The sequence below is a fragment of the Hyperolius riggenbachi genome, chromosome 1 (assembly GCF_040937935.1).
Source record: "Hyperolius riggenbachi isolate aHypRig1 chromosome 1, aHypRig1.pri, whole genome shotgun sequence".
In the NCBI taxonomy this organism is placed as follows: domain Eukaryota; kingdom Metazoa; phylum Chordata; class Amphibia; order Anura; family Hyperoliidae; genus Hyperolius; species Hyperolius riggenbachi.
The window spans coordinates 240,345,197-240,358,503 of NC_090646.1; the positions used below are offsets into that span (position 1 = coordinate 240,345,197).

The 13,307-nt window shown below is 44.7% G+C and overlaps 1 protein-coding gene across 1 annotated transcript in view; it reads left to right on the forward strand.

The window, feature by feature from the left end:
• LOC137547350 (alcohol dehydrogenase 1-like) overlaps positions 1-13,307 on the forward strand; it is a 97,285-nt gene that overhangs the window by 39,796 nt on the left and 44,182 nt on the right. The window contains exons 5-6 of the mRNA XM_068270863.1: positions 4,608-4,827; positions 7,789-8,049. Of these exons, the coding sequence (XP_068126964.1) occupies positions 4,608-4,827; positions 7,789-8,049 (481 nt within the window). The remainder of the gene's footprint in view (positions 1-4,607; positions 4,828-7,788; positions 8,050-13,307) is intronic.

Below are 13,307 nucleotides of genomic sequence, written 5' to 3' on the forward strand. Positions count from 1 at the left end.
CACATTCATTTAAAAAATCTCCTAGCTCTTTGTCATTTTCATCTCCCTCTTCCCCATCATATACCACAAGATCCCATCTGAAACGTTTGGGAATAATTCCCTCTTTGATTGATTTCCTCAGGCTGGCTGCATCCCACCATGTGTTAATTTCTTTCTGCATAAGGGAGTGCATACTCCTAAAACAATTATCCACATTCCCATTTTGAGGGTTAACCTCTTTGGTGAATATCTTATCAATATCAACCTGCCCCCTATTAAACACATTCAGTAGCTCCATGTTAACCAAAAACACAAACCCAGTGTGCTGCACTAACAATTATGCTTACTTGTGCCGTATACCTTAATCTATGTTTTGTGCGCTCACTTATACAATATAAACAATAATTCGCATATAAAAAACCCAAAAAGCATTCAATGTTATAAAGTCCTTTTGGAGTCCAAAGACTAAATTACGTGTCCATGGATCGCTGCACCAATCATCAAGCATCAGATGTGTATAACAGTGTTCCTTTAAGATGCTGCGCTCACATGTACTTGAAATCTTCTTAAAGTTGTGTCACTCAAACGAAAGAGAAAAACTAGAGTGGAGTGGGGTAGATGTGTGCCCCTGCGTGCTGGGGCGCGCATGTACCCCAATCTAACATGGGGGGCTGGTCTGAGTATGTGGGTATGTGATGTTGTGAGAGAGGGGGTGGGGTGGAGTAAGATGTCCTGGGAACGTGTTTGTCCATGTGTCCGTTTGTGCTGGCCCTTCATGCTGCGTGCATGTGCATCCTGCCATGTGTGTGGGGGGTGTGGATGTATGCAGCGTGGGGGATACAGCCCTGGATACAGTGTGAGTGGGGATGTAACTTGTTCACATCAAAATATGGATTACTGTGTACTGATGGAATAGATGCAGAAATGGCATGAGTCATTGTGTAATAATGTGTAGGTATACAAGAAATGTTAAATGTTATTGCGGATTGGATAAAAATTATGCAGGGAACATTATATGTATTAGTGGCCTGGAACACAAAATTGCAATCCATAATGAGATGTAATGATGCTCTTGGGGGAATATGAGAAACTGATATTATGTTATGTGATGGGGAGAAAGGATGTGATAAGCCTGCACTGATCGGATGGGGGGTTTGAGGAGTGGACCGTATTGTAGAAGGGGTCTGAATCACGTAAGAAATCCGTATTGGGTTACCGTATCTATGCGGAAATCTTGTTGAGCCAATCACATACTGGAATACCGGCATTGTGATATTACTAGCCATGAGATGATGTTTGGGGGCGGCACCCTGGGCGTGAGTATTCGCGGCTGGTCTTCCAATGGGAATGCAGCAGGCGGACTGGAATGACGGGGGGTGACCCTTGCTGACATGGCAATATCTCATAGGCACACTGGCTCACCCACTAATCCTTGTGTTTCCTTCCCCTTTGTTTCCTACCCACTACCCTCTAGATTGTAAGCTCGCAAGGGCAGGGACCTCCTCCTAGTGTTTCTCATACTGCTGTAATTTTAACATATGTATATGTACCAACTACATATCAACTATGTATGTATCTGTATTTACTCTATTCAATGTCATGACTGTACAGTGTCTTGTATTTCTTATGTATATTTGTTCCCCATTATTTGTTTGTACTATGTACAGCGCTACGGAAGATGTTGGCGCTATATAAATAAAAAATAATAATAATAATAATAATAGGCAGATGAGGCGGCTGGAGGAGGGCAGAAGTACTCCAGTGGCCATTTTGGGTGAGGGAAATTTGGGGATTGGATAATGAGACGGAAATAATAGTATTTTAAGACGCTGGCTGGTCAGACGCCTCAAGCCCCTGATGAGTGCGCATGCACGAAACGCGTAGGGCGGAGCTACGGGCGGACAGAGCTGGCGTGGAGGATTGTATTGACATGCTTGATTTTATTGGAAACTTGTGAGTGCACTACTTTTATTTATTTTATTAAAGCGAATGGTTTTACACTATGTGGAGCTTTTCAGTTATTAGGCTGATGTGAAGCTTCTGTTCCTACGGAGTTATCCATTTGAGGCTGGCTGAGAAAGACCTGCTGGGCGCTTAAGTGCAGTTGCTGTCTTATAATCTGGGCAGCAAAATAGAAGGTGAGAGGCCACGTATGCTGGTGGTGGTGCTAAGTTTGAGGGAACGCACATGGTCTGGAGAGTTGTGGAGGTGCTATTTTTGCTGTCTGTGGCTGGCAGCTACAGCATATGGTGAGGACCTGTGTGACCTGGTGGATGGTGGATACCTGGGTAGATTTCACTATCAATTCCTGGCACTGGGTGTGAGGGATGCGGCACTGTTATAATACAGTATTACGCTATGGTTTATTTTTCTCTTTCGTTTGAGTGACACAACTTTAAGAAGATTTCAAGTACATGTGAGCGCAGCATCTTAAAGGAACACTGTTATACACATCTGATGCTTGATGATTGGTGCAGCGATCCATGGACACGTAATTTAGTCTTTGGACTCCAAAAGGACTTTATAACATTGAATGCTTTTTTTGGGGTTTTTTATATGCGAATTATTGTTTATATTGTATAAGTGAGCGCACAAAACATAGATTAAGGTATACCCCAGATGCTTGCATGAAAGGACTGCAGTGGATGAATGTGCCAGGCATCCACATACATGTATAGGTTACTGGTAAGATCAGCAGGTAAGAGGAGGGGAATATATTGAAATGAACCTAACACAACACACAAAATTGTAGAAGTTTTCACAATTAAATAACATTTTGCAATATCCCACATCTAAACATTAGTAGATTTAAAGGAAACCTGAAGTGAGACATATATGGAGGCTGCTATATTTATTTCCTTTTAAACAATACCAATTGCCTGGCACTGGCAGCTCTGCTGGTCTATTTGGCTTCAGTAGAGCCAGAGTCACACCAGAAACAAGCATGCAGCTAATTTTGTCAGATCTGACAATAATGTCAGAAACACCTGATCTGCATATGCTTGTTCAGGGTCTATGGCTAAAAGTATTAGAGGCAGAGGATCATCAGGATAGCCAGGCAACTGGTATTGCTTAAAGGGAAGGTTCAGGGACACTAAAAAAAAAAAGAAAAATCGAAATCCACTTACCTGGGGCTTCCTCTAGCCCGTGGCAGGCAGGAGTTGCCCTTGGCGCAGCTCCGCAGGCTCCCGGTGGTCTCCGGTGGCCGACTCGACCTGGCCAGGCCGGCGGCCAGGTCGGACGTCTTCTGCACTCCATTATGCGTGTCACGCCGGCGCGCTGATGTCATCGGACGTCCTCCGGGCTGTACTGCGCAGGCTCAGAACTACTGAGCCTGCGCAGTACAGCCCAGAGGACGTCCGATGACGTCAGCGCGCCGGCGTGACACGCATAATGGAGCGCAGAAGAAGCCCGACCTGGCCGCCGGCCTGGCCAGGTCGGATCGGCCACCGGAGACCACCGGGAGCCTGCGGAGCGGCGCCGAAGGCACCTCCTGCCTGCCACGGGCTGGAGGAAGCCCCAGGTAAGTGGATTTCCATTTTTTTTTTTGTGTGTCTGAACCTTCCCTTTAAAAGGAAATAAATATGGCAGCCTCCATATGCATCTCACTTCAGGTGTCCGTTAAACAGTCATTATATGATGGCTGAAAAACTGTACATTATTTTTAAAAAGCAAGCGCCCATAAGCATGCATGTCTATACTCAATTGCACAATCTAATATTGTGCATTTTCTAGCCTTTCACCAGTCATTGTTATGTCCTAAAATGATCCAGGCAACAGCTTCAGTAATTACTAGCTAATTTCAAGTGATGCTGCTTTATAACCACGTAATGTATATGGAAGATTAATCTTTACATGATCCTGCCAGCTATAATTGTGATTTTGAAATATAAACAAATTGGGCTTCAGCCACTATTACAGCGTGATAACTCATATCACGACCACGCTTATGTTTTCGCACACAATTTCACGTTTTGTATGCGTTTTCACACGCAATTGTGAATTTTCACACGCAATCGTGCGCGCAAATTCACGATTGTGCACAAACGTTTGCGATTGCGTGCAAAACCACAAAAACGTGAGCAAAACGCGAAATTGCGTGAAAACGCTAGCGCGGCCGGGATTTGAGTTATCACGGTTTAGTGAATCAAGCCCACTGTGCGCAATAATCATGACATTACAAAGGTTTAAAATAGCTCCTGAGATTTAGAATAAATTAGTTACATTTAATTTCATTAAAAGGACACCTACTTTAATGGTTACTATTTTGTCATAGGAATAAAAATACTGATTATTTTCAGCTGGTGGCTGGCGCTATGCTGCGCAGGGCAGGACTGCACATGCCATTTCTCTGAACGTTGCGGCCAGCTTACACATTGCGTCCAGCTCACACGCATGTACCACGCAATCAGCACCAGGCAAGCACAATCACAGTGGGGCGGGGCAGAAGAAGACGTGTGCACACAAACACAGGGCCACAGCCAATCAGAGCGGGGTAGGGCAGAAATGGGCGTGTGCGGGATGGAAGGACATACAGACACACAGCGTCAGGCTTGGAAATTATTATTATAGAATTTTTTTTCATTATGCAGAACAATACAATCATCAATGTTATGCTATATTTTCAGCGTAGGAAAACACATTTGTCTAATGGCTGACCAAACCAGCAGATTTTCTTGCATGGGCCAACAGATTCATCATTTCCTCAATACTAGCGCCTTCACAGAGTATACTGTGGTGGGGGAATATTCTGTGGCTAAGATCCATGATGATGCACCGCTGGATAAAGCCTGCCTGCTTGCCTGTGGATTTTCCACAGGGTATGGCTCTGCTGTCAACGTGGCTCAAGTAAGTTTATTTTGTCCAGAGATATGAATCAGGGTATCGGTTTATAGCCATGAGCGGGGTGCAAATACGTATTTAAAGTGCAGTAACATTAAATAATGCAATATTTTGAATTTGTGTAGGTAAATTCCACATTCAATAACCTGTTTGAAGTTGTAATGAACAGCTCCATTTTTTTTTCCTTTAATAAGGATGGACAGACGGCATGGTGGGTCCCTGCTTTGTACAAGCAAGGAAGGATCTGCAGGCCAGAAAAGGTCGGTGAAAAAAACGTTTTTTTTATTGGAAACTCCACATGACAAGGTACAATAAAACCACAGGATCAACTGACGCATATCGGGCCTACAATCTGCCCTTAGTCATAGCGAACTATAACTAAGGGCAGATTGTAGGCCCGATACACGTTAGTTGATCCTGTGGTTTTATTGTACCTCGTCATGTGGAGTTTCCAGTAAAGAAAAACAGCTTTTTTCACAGTCCTTGTCTGGCCTGCAGATCTTTCCTTGCTTGTACTTGTGGATTGGCCTGGCTTACCAGATCCTGCACTGACTAGTATGGTTAAGGGGGTTTGAGCATTTAGGAACTCTCATTCTGCTTTTTGATTCCTGCTTTGATTTGATCTGCACAGAGTTTAGATGTTCTCCCTGACTCCGTCTGCGTGGGTTTCCTCTGAACACTCTGGGTTCCCCCACATCCCAAATATAACAATAATAACAACAACAACAATAATGATTTTGAGCTCCTCTAGTGCCTCTTGCTTTGTAAGAGTGCCCATCCCCCCTCTTGTTTTGCATGCATGCTCATATTATCATTACACACCACATTAAAAACAAGCATGATTTGCCAGGCTGTTCTAGTACTTTTGTTCCTTTTTCTGCACTAATGAGAGGTAGGTAGGCAGGCCGTGATGTAAGGAGCAGGCCACATATGCAGTTATTTGGGAGAAAAATGCAATGCTAAGCTACTTCCTAATAATCCTTTGTTGAACAGAGATGGTCAGTGAGATGTTAATAATGCATTATAGGAGATCATTCTAAAGGTGCCCATTAACGGTACAATTTTTCACTAAATGCGATCTTTTGATGCGATTTGAATGATCGTATGTAATCTGGAGGCAATTATGAAACGTTCACATTTACTGAATGATACTTTCTTCAAATGCGTTCATATTTTCCAACTTTCAGATCGATTTTATCCTATAAAACAATCGATTAAAGATTCGTTCACTAGAAATTGCATTCATAAATGGTGAATTTTCTGTACAATTTGATTGTAAAAATCGCATCGAAAGATCGCATTTGGTGAAAAAATTGTACCGTTAATGGGCACCTTAACTACTTAAAGACCGCTCCATACCAATTGGAGTGGATGCTGCGGCAGCCCCAGGACCGCCTAACACCGATCAGCGTGCAGTCCTGGGGGAGTTTTTTGCAGGAAATCGCGTGTGCCGCTGTGCGTGCATCTCGGCTTGAATGACGGAGCTCCGCCATCAGTCTTCAAGTCTTATGTGATTGCTGCTAGGAGACTGTTAGATGGCGAAACCACCCTCTATTTACTTGGTACAGCACTGTGATCTATGGAAGCGCTGCGCTGGGGACAGCCGTGTGACACGGCTGTCCCCCTAGGCGACAGTGAAGTGATCCGCTGTCATAGGCTGAAGCCTGGCAGGGGGAGGGAGGGACTGGAACAAAAAGAAAAAAAAGAGGAAATTTATTATAAAAAAAAAGAAATGCATATTTACAAAAAAAAAATAAAAAAAAATTAATAAACATTCTGGGAGCGATCATGGCCCACCAACAGAAATCTCTGTTGGTGGGCAGAAAGGGGGGGGGGATCACTTGTGTGTTGAGTTGTGTGGCCCTGCACTGAGCCCTTAAAGAGACACTGTAACAATAAAAACGTCCCCTGGGGGTACTCCCCTCGGGAGGGGGAAGCCTCCGGATCCTAATGAGGCTTCCTCGTCCTCCTCTGTCCCACGGGGTCTCGCTGCAGCCCTCCGAACAGTGGCCGACAGACCCGACTGCCTGTTCAATATTTACCTTTCCAGGCTCCAGCGGGGGCGCTGTTGCGGCTTTTCTGACGGAGATAGGCGGAAATAGCCGATCTTCGTCGGGTCCGCTCTACTGCGCAGGCGCAGGAGACTTGCACCTGCGCAGTAGAGCGGCCCGACGGAGATCAGCTATTTCCGCCTATCTTCGGGGGAAGGAGAGGATACTGTGCCTACGCTGGTGTCAAAAGGTAAATATTTACATCGCCGCCGCTCCGGGAGGATTTTCGCTGCCACTGAGGACGAGGGAAGCCTCAATAGGATCCGGAGGCTTCCCCCACCTGAGGTAAGTACCCCCTAGGGGAGTTTTTTTGTTACAGATTTTCTTTAAAGCTGCAGTGGCCTTAATTGTGAAAAATAGCCTGGTCACTAGGTGAGTTAAGACCGTGGTCCTTAAGTGGTAAATTCACTTAAAGAGGAACTGTTACCATGTATTGAACTTCATCCCAATCTGTAGCTGATACCTCCTTTCCTACAGGAAATCTTTACCTTTTCTCAAATAGATCATCAGGGGATCTGTATGGCTGATATTGTGGTGAAACCCCTCCCAGTGTGATGTCAGGATCTAGGTCCTGAAAGTTTCCAGTCTGTGAGCCTTGTTGCATTGTGGAAAATAAAAGATTTTTTCAGGTGGGAAATTCTTCTGAGTAAAGAACTATCTTCAGCATCTAAAACGAGGTTGCCACATGTGCATCCGTACCTACTGTAGCCACATTTCCTACAAAACATGGCCAGTGTGGCTTCCTAGACATTCATGCAGCATTGTAGGTAGGCTAATGTGCACTTTGGCTACTTTAGTAAGAACTATGAAAATATTACAATATTATACTTGAAAGTAATATTATACTTGAAAGTGATGAAATTACATATCTGATCTACTGTCCATGACTATATCAACTCTTAATTTTCTGTTGCAGGTCACACCTGGGTCCACATGTGCTGTATTTGGTTTAGGGGCCATAGGCCTGTCTGTGATCCTGGGCTGTAAAGTTTCTGGAGCAGCTCAAATTATAGCAGTTGATGTAAACAAAGATAAATTTGCTATAGCCAAAGAGTTGGGGGCCACTGATTGTATCAACCCAAAGGACCATGAAAAACCCATCCATGAGGTGATATTGCAGATGACCGGTGGTGGAGTTCAATATTCTTTTGAATGCATTGGAAACACTGATGTCATGGTCAGTACCTAAATTAATCAACATTTTGCTTAATGGGAATAGGATATGTAATTTTAAATGTATTTTAACGTAATATTATTTGTATCCACTAGATGTCCCCACACACTTTATGAAGTGAGCGTGTATATGTTTACTTTCATTTCAATAAATGATGATCATTCATTCATCAGACACTTTGATTGGCTTTGGGAATACATGTTCCCATTCACCAATCATTGCTCTAATGAGCGTTGACAGGGGCACAAGATCGTTTGAAGCATTCGTAAATGCGACAATGCATAAATATATATATATATATATATATATATATATATATATATATACATATATAGATTAGGTAGGTGCCCCCAGTATAGGTTAGATAGGTAGCTGCCACCCAGTATAGGTTAGATAGGTAGGTGCCCCCAGTATAGGTTAGATTAGGTAGGTTCCCCCAGTATAGGTTAGATAGGTAGCTGCCACCCAGTTTAGGTTAGATAGGTAGGTGCCCTCAGTATAGGTTAGATTAGGAAGGTTCCCCCAGTATAGGTTAGATTAGGTAGGTGCCCCCCAGGGTAGGTTAGATAGGTAGCTGCCACCCAGTTTAGGTTAGATAGGTAGGTGCCTCCCAGGATAGGTTAGATAGGTAGCTGCCCCAGTATAGGTTAGGTAGGTGCCCCCCATGATAGAGGGGGAAGCCGCGGGGAGGGCAGCCCGACCTCTCCCTCCCTTCCTCTTCCCGGGCCGCCCTCCGTGCGATCCCCCCTCGGAGTGCAGAGTAATGCAGCAGGGAAGCGCTATGCAAAACTACTCACCTCGCTGGCTCCAAGCGCTGCTCTCTCGCCGCCAGTCTACTCTCTGCCTACACGCTGATACACACACACACACGCAGCTTCCTGTTTAGCAGCGTGTGTGTGTATCAGCGCTTCCCTGCTGCATTACTCTGCACTCCGAGGGGGGATCGCACGGAGGGCGGCCCGGGGAGAGGAAGGGAGGGAGAGGTCGGGCTGCCCTCCCCGCGGCTGCAGCTCCCCCTCCATCACAGCGCCCCCCTCCCAGCAGCGCCCCGGACGGCGGCACGCCCCGCACGGCCGTAGAAACGGCCATGGCTGAAGCAGAGCTAGAAAGTGGATTGAATGATGGAATATCAGGTTTATTGGAAATTTGGGAATAGAATGATGAGATGGAGTACTAGACTTCTTGTGGAATGTGTTAATAGAATTTGATATCAGTTTTGCCCAGAAGGAATTAAGTCCCCTATAGAATAAGTCCTCTATATTCAGATTTTTGTTTTCCATGGCTTTTTTTTTAAGAACTTGCAACTTGAGGATCAGTTCACTTCATGACTTTAAGGTTGGGATCATTAAGAATGATGGCTGGAGGGGAAGTAGTCAATCTGCGTGCCGCGATTAGCAGCTATTAATGTTAGATAATTTGGTCAGCGGAGGCTCCTGATAAAATAGCAGGCACGTGGGCCACCCGCTATGCAAACTGCAGCTTTGTGAATGCACCCATTATTTGTATCCGCAGTTTGCATAGCAGGCAACTTAGGAATTGGTGAAGGAGGGACTTAGGGTTAGGCATCATCGTGGGGGTCTTAGGGTAAGGCATCAGTTGTTAGGTTTAGGCATCAGTGGGGGGTTGTAAGGTTTAGGCATCGAAGGGGAACGTGTTAGGTTTAGGGATTAGAGGGGGGTAGTTAGGTTTATGCATCAGTAGATTGAGGGCTCTGTGTGAGGATAAGGTTAGGTCAGGCTATAGTTAAATATAAGTAAAAATTTCCAATATTCTACTATCGGAATACTACACTGATCCCTAGTAGAATATCAGTAATTTACTAATATTCTACTTGTGGCTATTCCCAGCACATATTTTAAATGTACGTGGTTTGGGAGCCTCAAATGCCATTTTGTCCCTATTTAACTTCGTATCGTAAGCTTATTTTCTATACTTTCATCTTGAACCTTCTAGCCCCATTTGTTAGACTGTCCATCCTTCATACTTTTACAGCATATTTCTGCACAGTAATAACATTCTGCACAGTAGGTCAATTCATTTGAAAATGAGCATTCAGTCATGACCCTTACACCTCAGAGGAATCTTCTCTTTGATGTACAGCTACTGCATTAGTATGAATGCTTTTCCTTATGTACAGTGGCTTGCAAAAGTATTTGGCCCCCTTGAAGTTTTCCACATTTTGTCACATTACTGCCACAAACATGAATCAATTTTATTGGAATTCAACGTGGAAGACCAATACAAAGTGGTGTACACGTGAGAAGTGGAACGAAAATCATACATAATTCCAAACATTTTTTACAAATAAATAACTGCAAAGTGGGGTGTGCGTAATTATTCAGCCCCCTTTGGTCTGAGTGCAGTCAGTTGCCCATAGACATTGCCTGATGAGTGCTAATGACTAAATAAAGTGCACCTGTGTGTAATCTAATGTCAGTACAAATACAGCTGCTTTGTGACAGCCTCAGAGGTTGTCTAAGAGAATATTGGGAGCAACAACACCATGAAGTCCAAAGAACACACCAGACAGGTCAGGGATAAAGTTATTGAGAAATGTAAAGCAGGCTTAGGCTACAAAAGGGTTTCCAAAGCCTTGAACATCCCACGGAGCACTGTTCAAGCGATCATTCAGAAATGGAAGGAGTATGGCACAACTGTAAACCTACCAAGACAAGGCCGTCCACCTAAACTCACAGGCCGAACAAGAAGAGCGCTAATCAGAAATGCAGTCAAGAGGTCCATGGTGACTCTGGACGAGCTGCAGAGATCTACAGATCAGGTGGGGCAATCTGTCCATAGGATAACTATTAGTCATGCACTGCACAAAGTTGGCCTTTATGAAAGAGTGGCAAGAAGAAAGCCATTGTTAACAGAAAAGCATAAGAAGTTGCAGTTTGCCACAAGCCATGTGGAGGACACAGCAAACATGTGGAAGAATGTGCTCTGGTCAGATGAGACCAAAATAGAACTTTTTGGCCAAAATGCAAAACGATATGTGTGGCGGAAAACCAACACTGCACATCACTCTGAACACACCATCCCCACTGTCAAATATGGTGGTGGCAGCATCATGCTCTGGGGGTGCTTCTCTTCAGCAGGGACAGGAAAGCTGGTCAGAGTTGATGGGAAGATGGATGGAGCCAAATACAGGGCGATCTTGGAAGAAAACCTCTTGGAGTCTGCAAAAGACTTGAGACTGGGGGGGAGGTTCACCTTCCAGCAGGACAACGACCCTAAACATAAAGCCAGGGCAACAATGGAATGGTTTAAAACAAAACATATCCATGTGTTAGAATGGCCCAGTCAAAGTCCAGATCTAAATCCAATCAAAAATATTTGGTAAGATCTGAAAAACTGCTGTTCACAAACACTGTCCATTTAATCTGACTGAGCTGGAGCTGTTTTGCAAAGCAGACTGGGCAAGGATTTCAGCCTCTAGATGTGCAAAGCTGGTAGAGACATACCCTAAAAGACTGGTAGCTGTAATTGCAGCAAAAGGTGGTTCTACAAAGTATTGACTCAGGGGGCTGAATAATTATGCACACCCCACTTTGCAGTTATTTATTTGTAAAAAAAATGTTTGGAATAATTTATGACTTTCGTTCCACTTCTCACGTGTACACCACTTTGTATTGGTCTTTCATGTGGAATTCCAATAAAATTGATTAATGTTTGTGGCAGTAATGTGACAAAATGTGGAAAACTTCAAGGGGGCCGAATACTTTTGCAACCCACTGTAAATCAATAAGGCTTTAGAAGATTTCCAGCTTACAAAAAATGGGTTTCAAATATGGTATGTCAGTGACTGAAGATCATGTACCAAGTGGGTTCTTTCCAGTTCATCCTGTGTTTGGGGTCGCCAGTCAATTCCTTGAATGATGTGTAGATTCTATCTCTATTTTGAAATAACATTGTTTTAACCAACAGCATGCTTGTTTGATGACCCCTCAAAATTGCCAAAGGTTATTTAGTGTTTTACGACATTCTATAAAAACACAAGATTTTTCCCTCAAACTGTTGTACATTTGTATTTTACTCTCAAACAGTGGTGCTCACCGCCAGGTCGTGATCACGCTTACGCGTGGATTCACGACCATTTTGACGCATTCCGCCTCGGACACGCTAAGCCGTGAATAGATTTTCAACCACGAAAATCTACTTCGGCTTCACGTGAATGCGGACAGAAATCCGCATTCACGCTCGTGAAACCCGGTGCTGAAGTCGTGGTTTGCGGAAATGCGTCAAACTATGCGGAAGTGACACATTGCAGGCCAATTAGAGTGCCCCAGCCAGGCCCTAGCAACCAATCACAGGAGGGGAGCTATGCCCTCCCCTCCTGAATATAAAGCGGCGGCCATGATGGAAAAGCTCTGTCCTTGCTAGACTGTGGTGCTGAGAGGATTATCTCCAGGCCATTGTTGTTTGAGCAAGTGCATTTATTGTGTTAAAAACAAAGCGTTTTTTTTGCTAACACTGCTCTTATACTGTACACAGTTAGCTAGTCAGTGAGTGATTGCTGTAGTTAGTTGTAGTCAGTGTAGTGTAGTGGGAGTGTGGGAGTCTAGTGATTATTTAACTGTGGGTAGTGCTGTGCAGGCAGGTTCAGTGCTGCAGTGTAGTGGGAGTGGGGATTATCTGTGTGTAGAGTGCAGGCAGGCAGGTTAGTGCAGCTGCAGTGTTCACTTGTATATTCCAGTGACAGTTATACACTTGTACTATTTGCAGGCAGCCAGTCACACCGCCGGCGCCGCCACTCTCTGCCAGCGCTGTTCATTCATTCTGTCAGTGACCTTGTGCCGTGCCCAGTGCCCACTGCTCGCTCGCTCGCTGGCATATGAGCATCTCATTACACAGTGTGACATCCTTGTGTGCCCACTGCATCCTTCAGTGACCTAGTTGTATATCCAGTGCCCACTGCTGTGCCCACTGCATCCTTCAGTGACCTTGTACTGTGGCCACTGCATCCTTCAGTGACCTAGTTGTATATCCAGTGGCCACTGCTGTGCCCCTTGCATCCTTCAGTGACCTTGTACTGTGCCCACTGCATCCTTCAGTGACCTTGTACTGTGCCCACTGCATCCTTCAGTGACCTAGTTGTATATCCAGTGCCCACTGCTGTGCCCACTGCATCCTTCAGTGACCTTGTACTGTGGCCACTGCATCCTTCAGTGACCTAGTTGTATATCCAGTGCCCACTGCTGTGCCCACTGCATCCTTTAGTGACCTTGTACTGTGGCCACTGCATCCTTCAGTGACCTAGT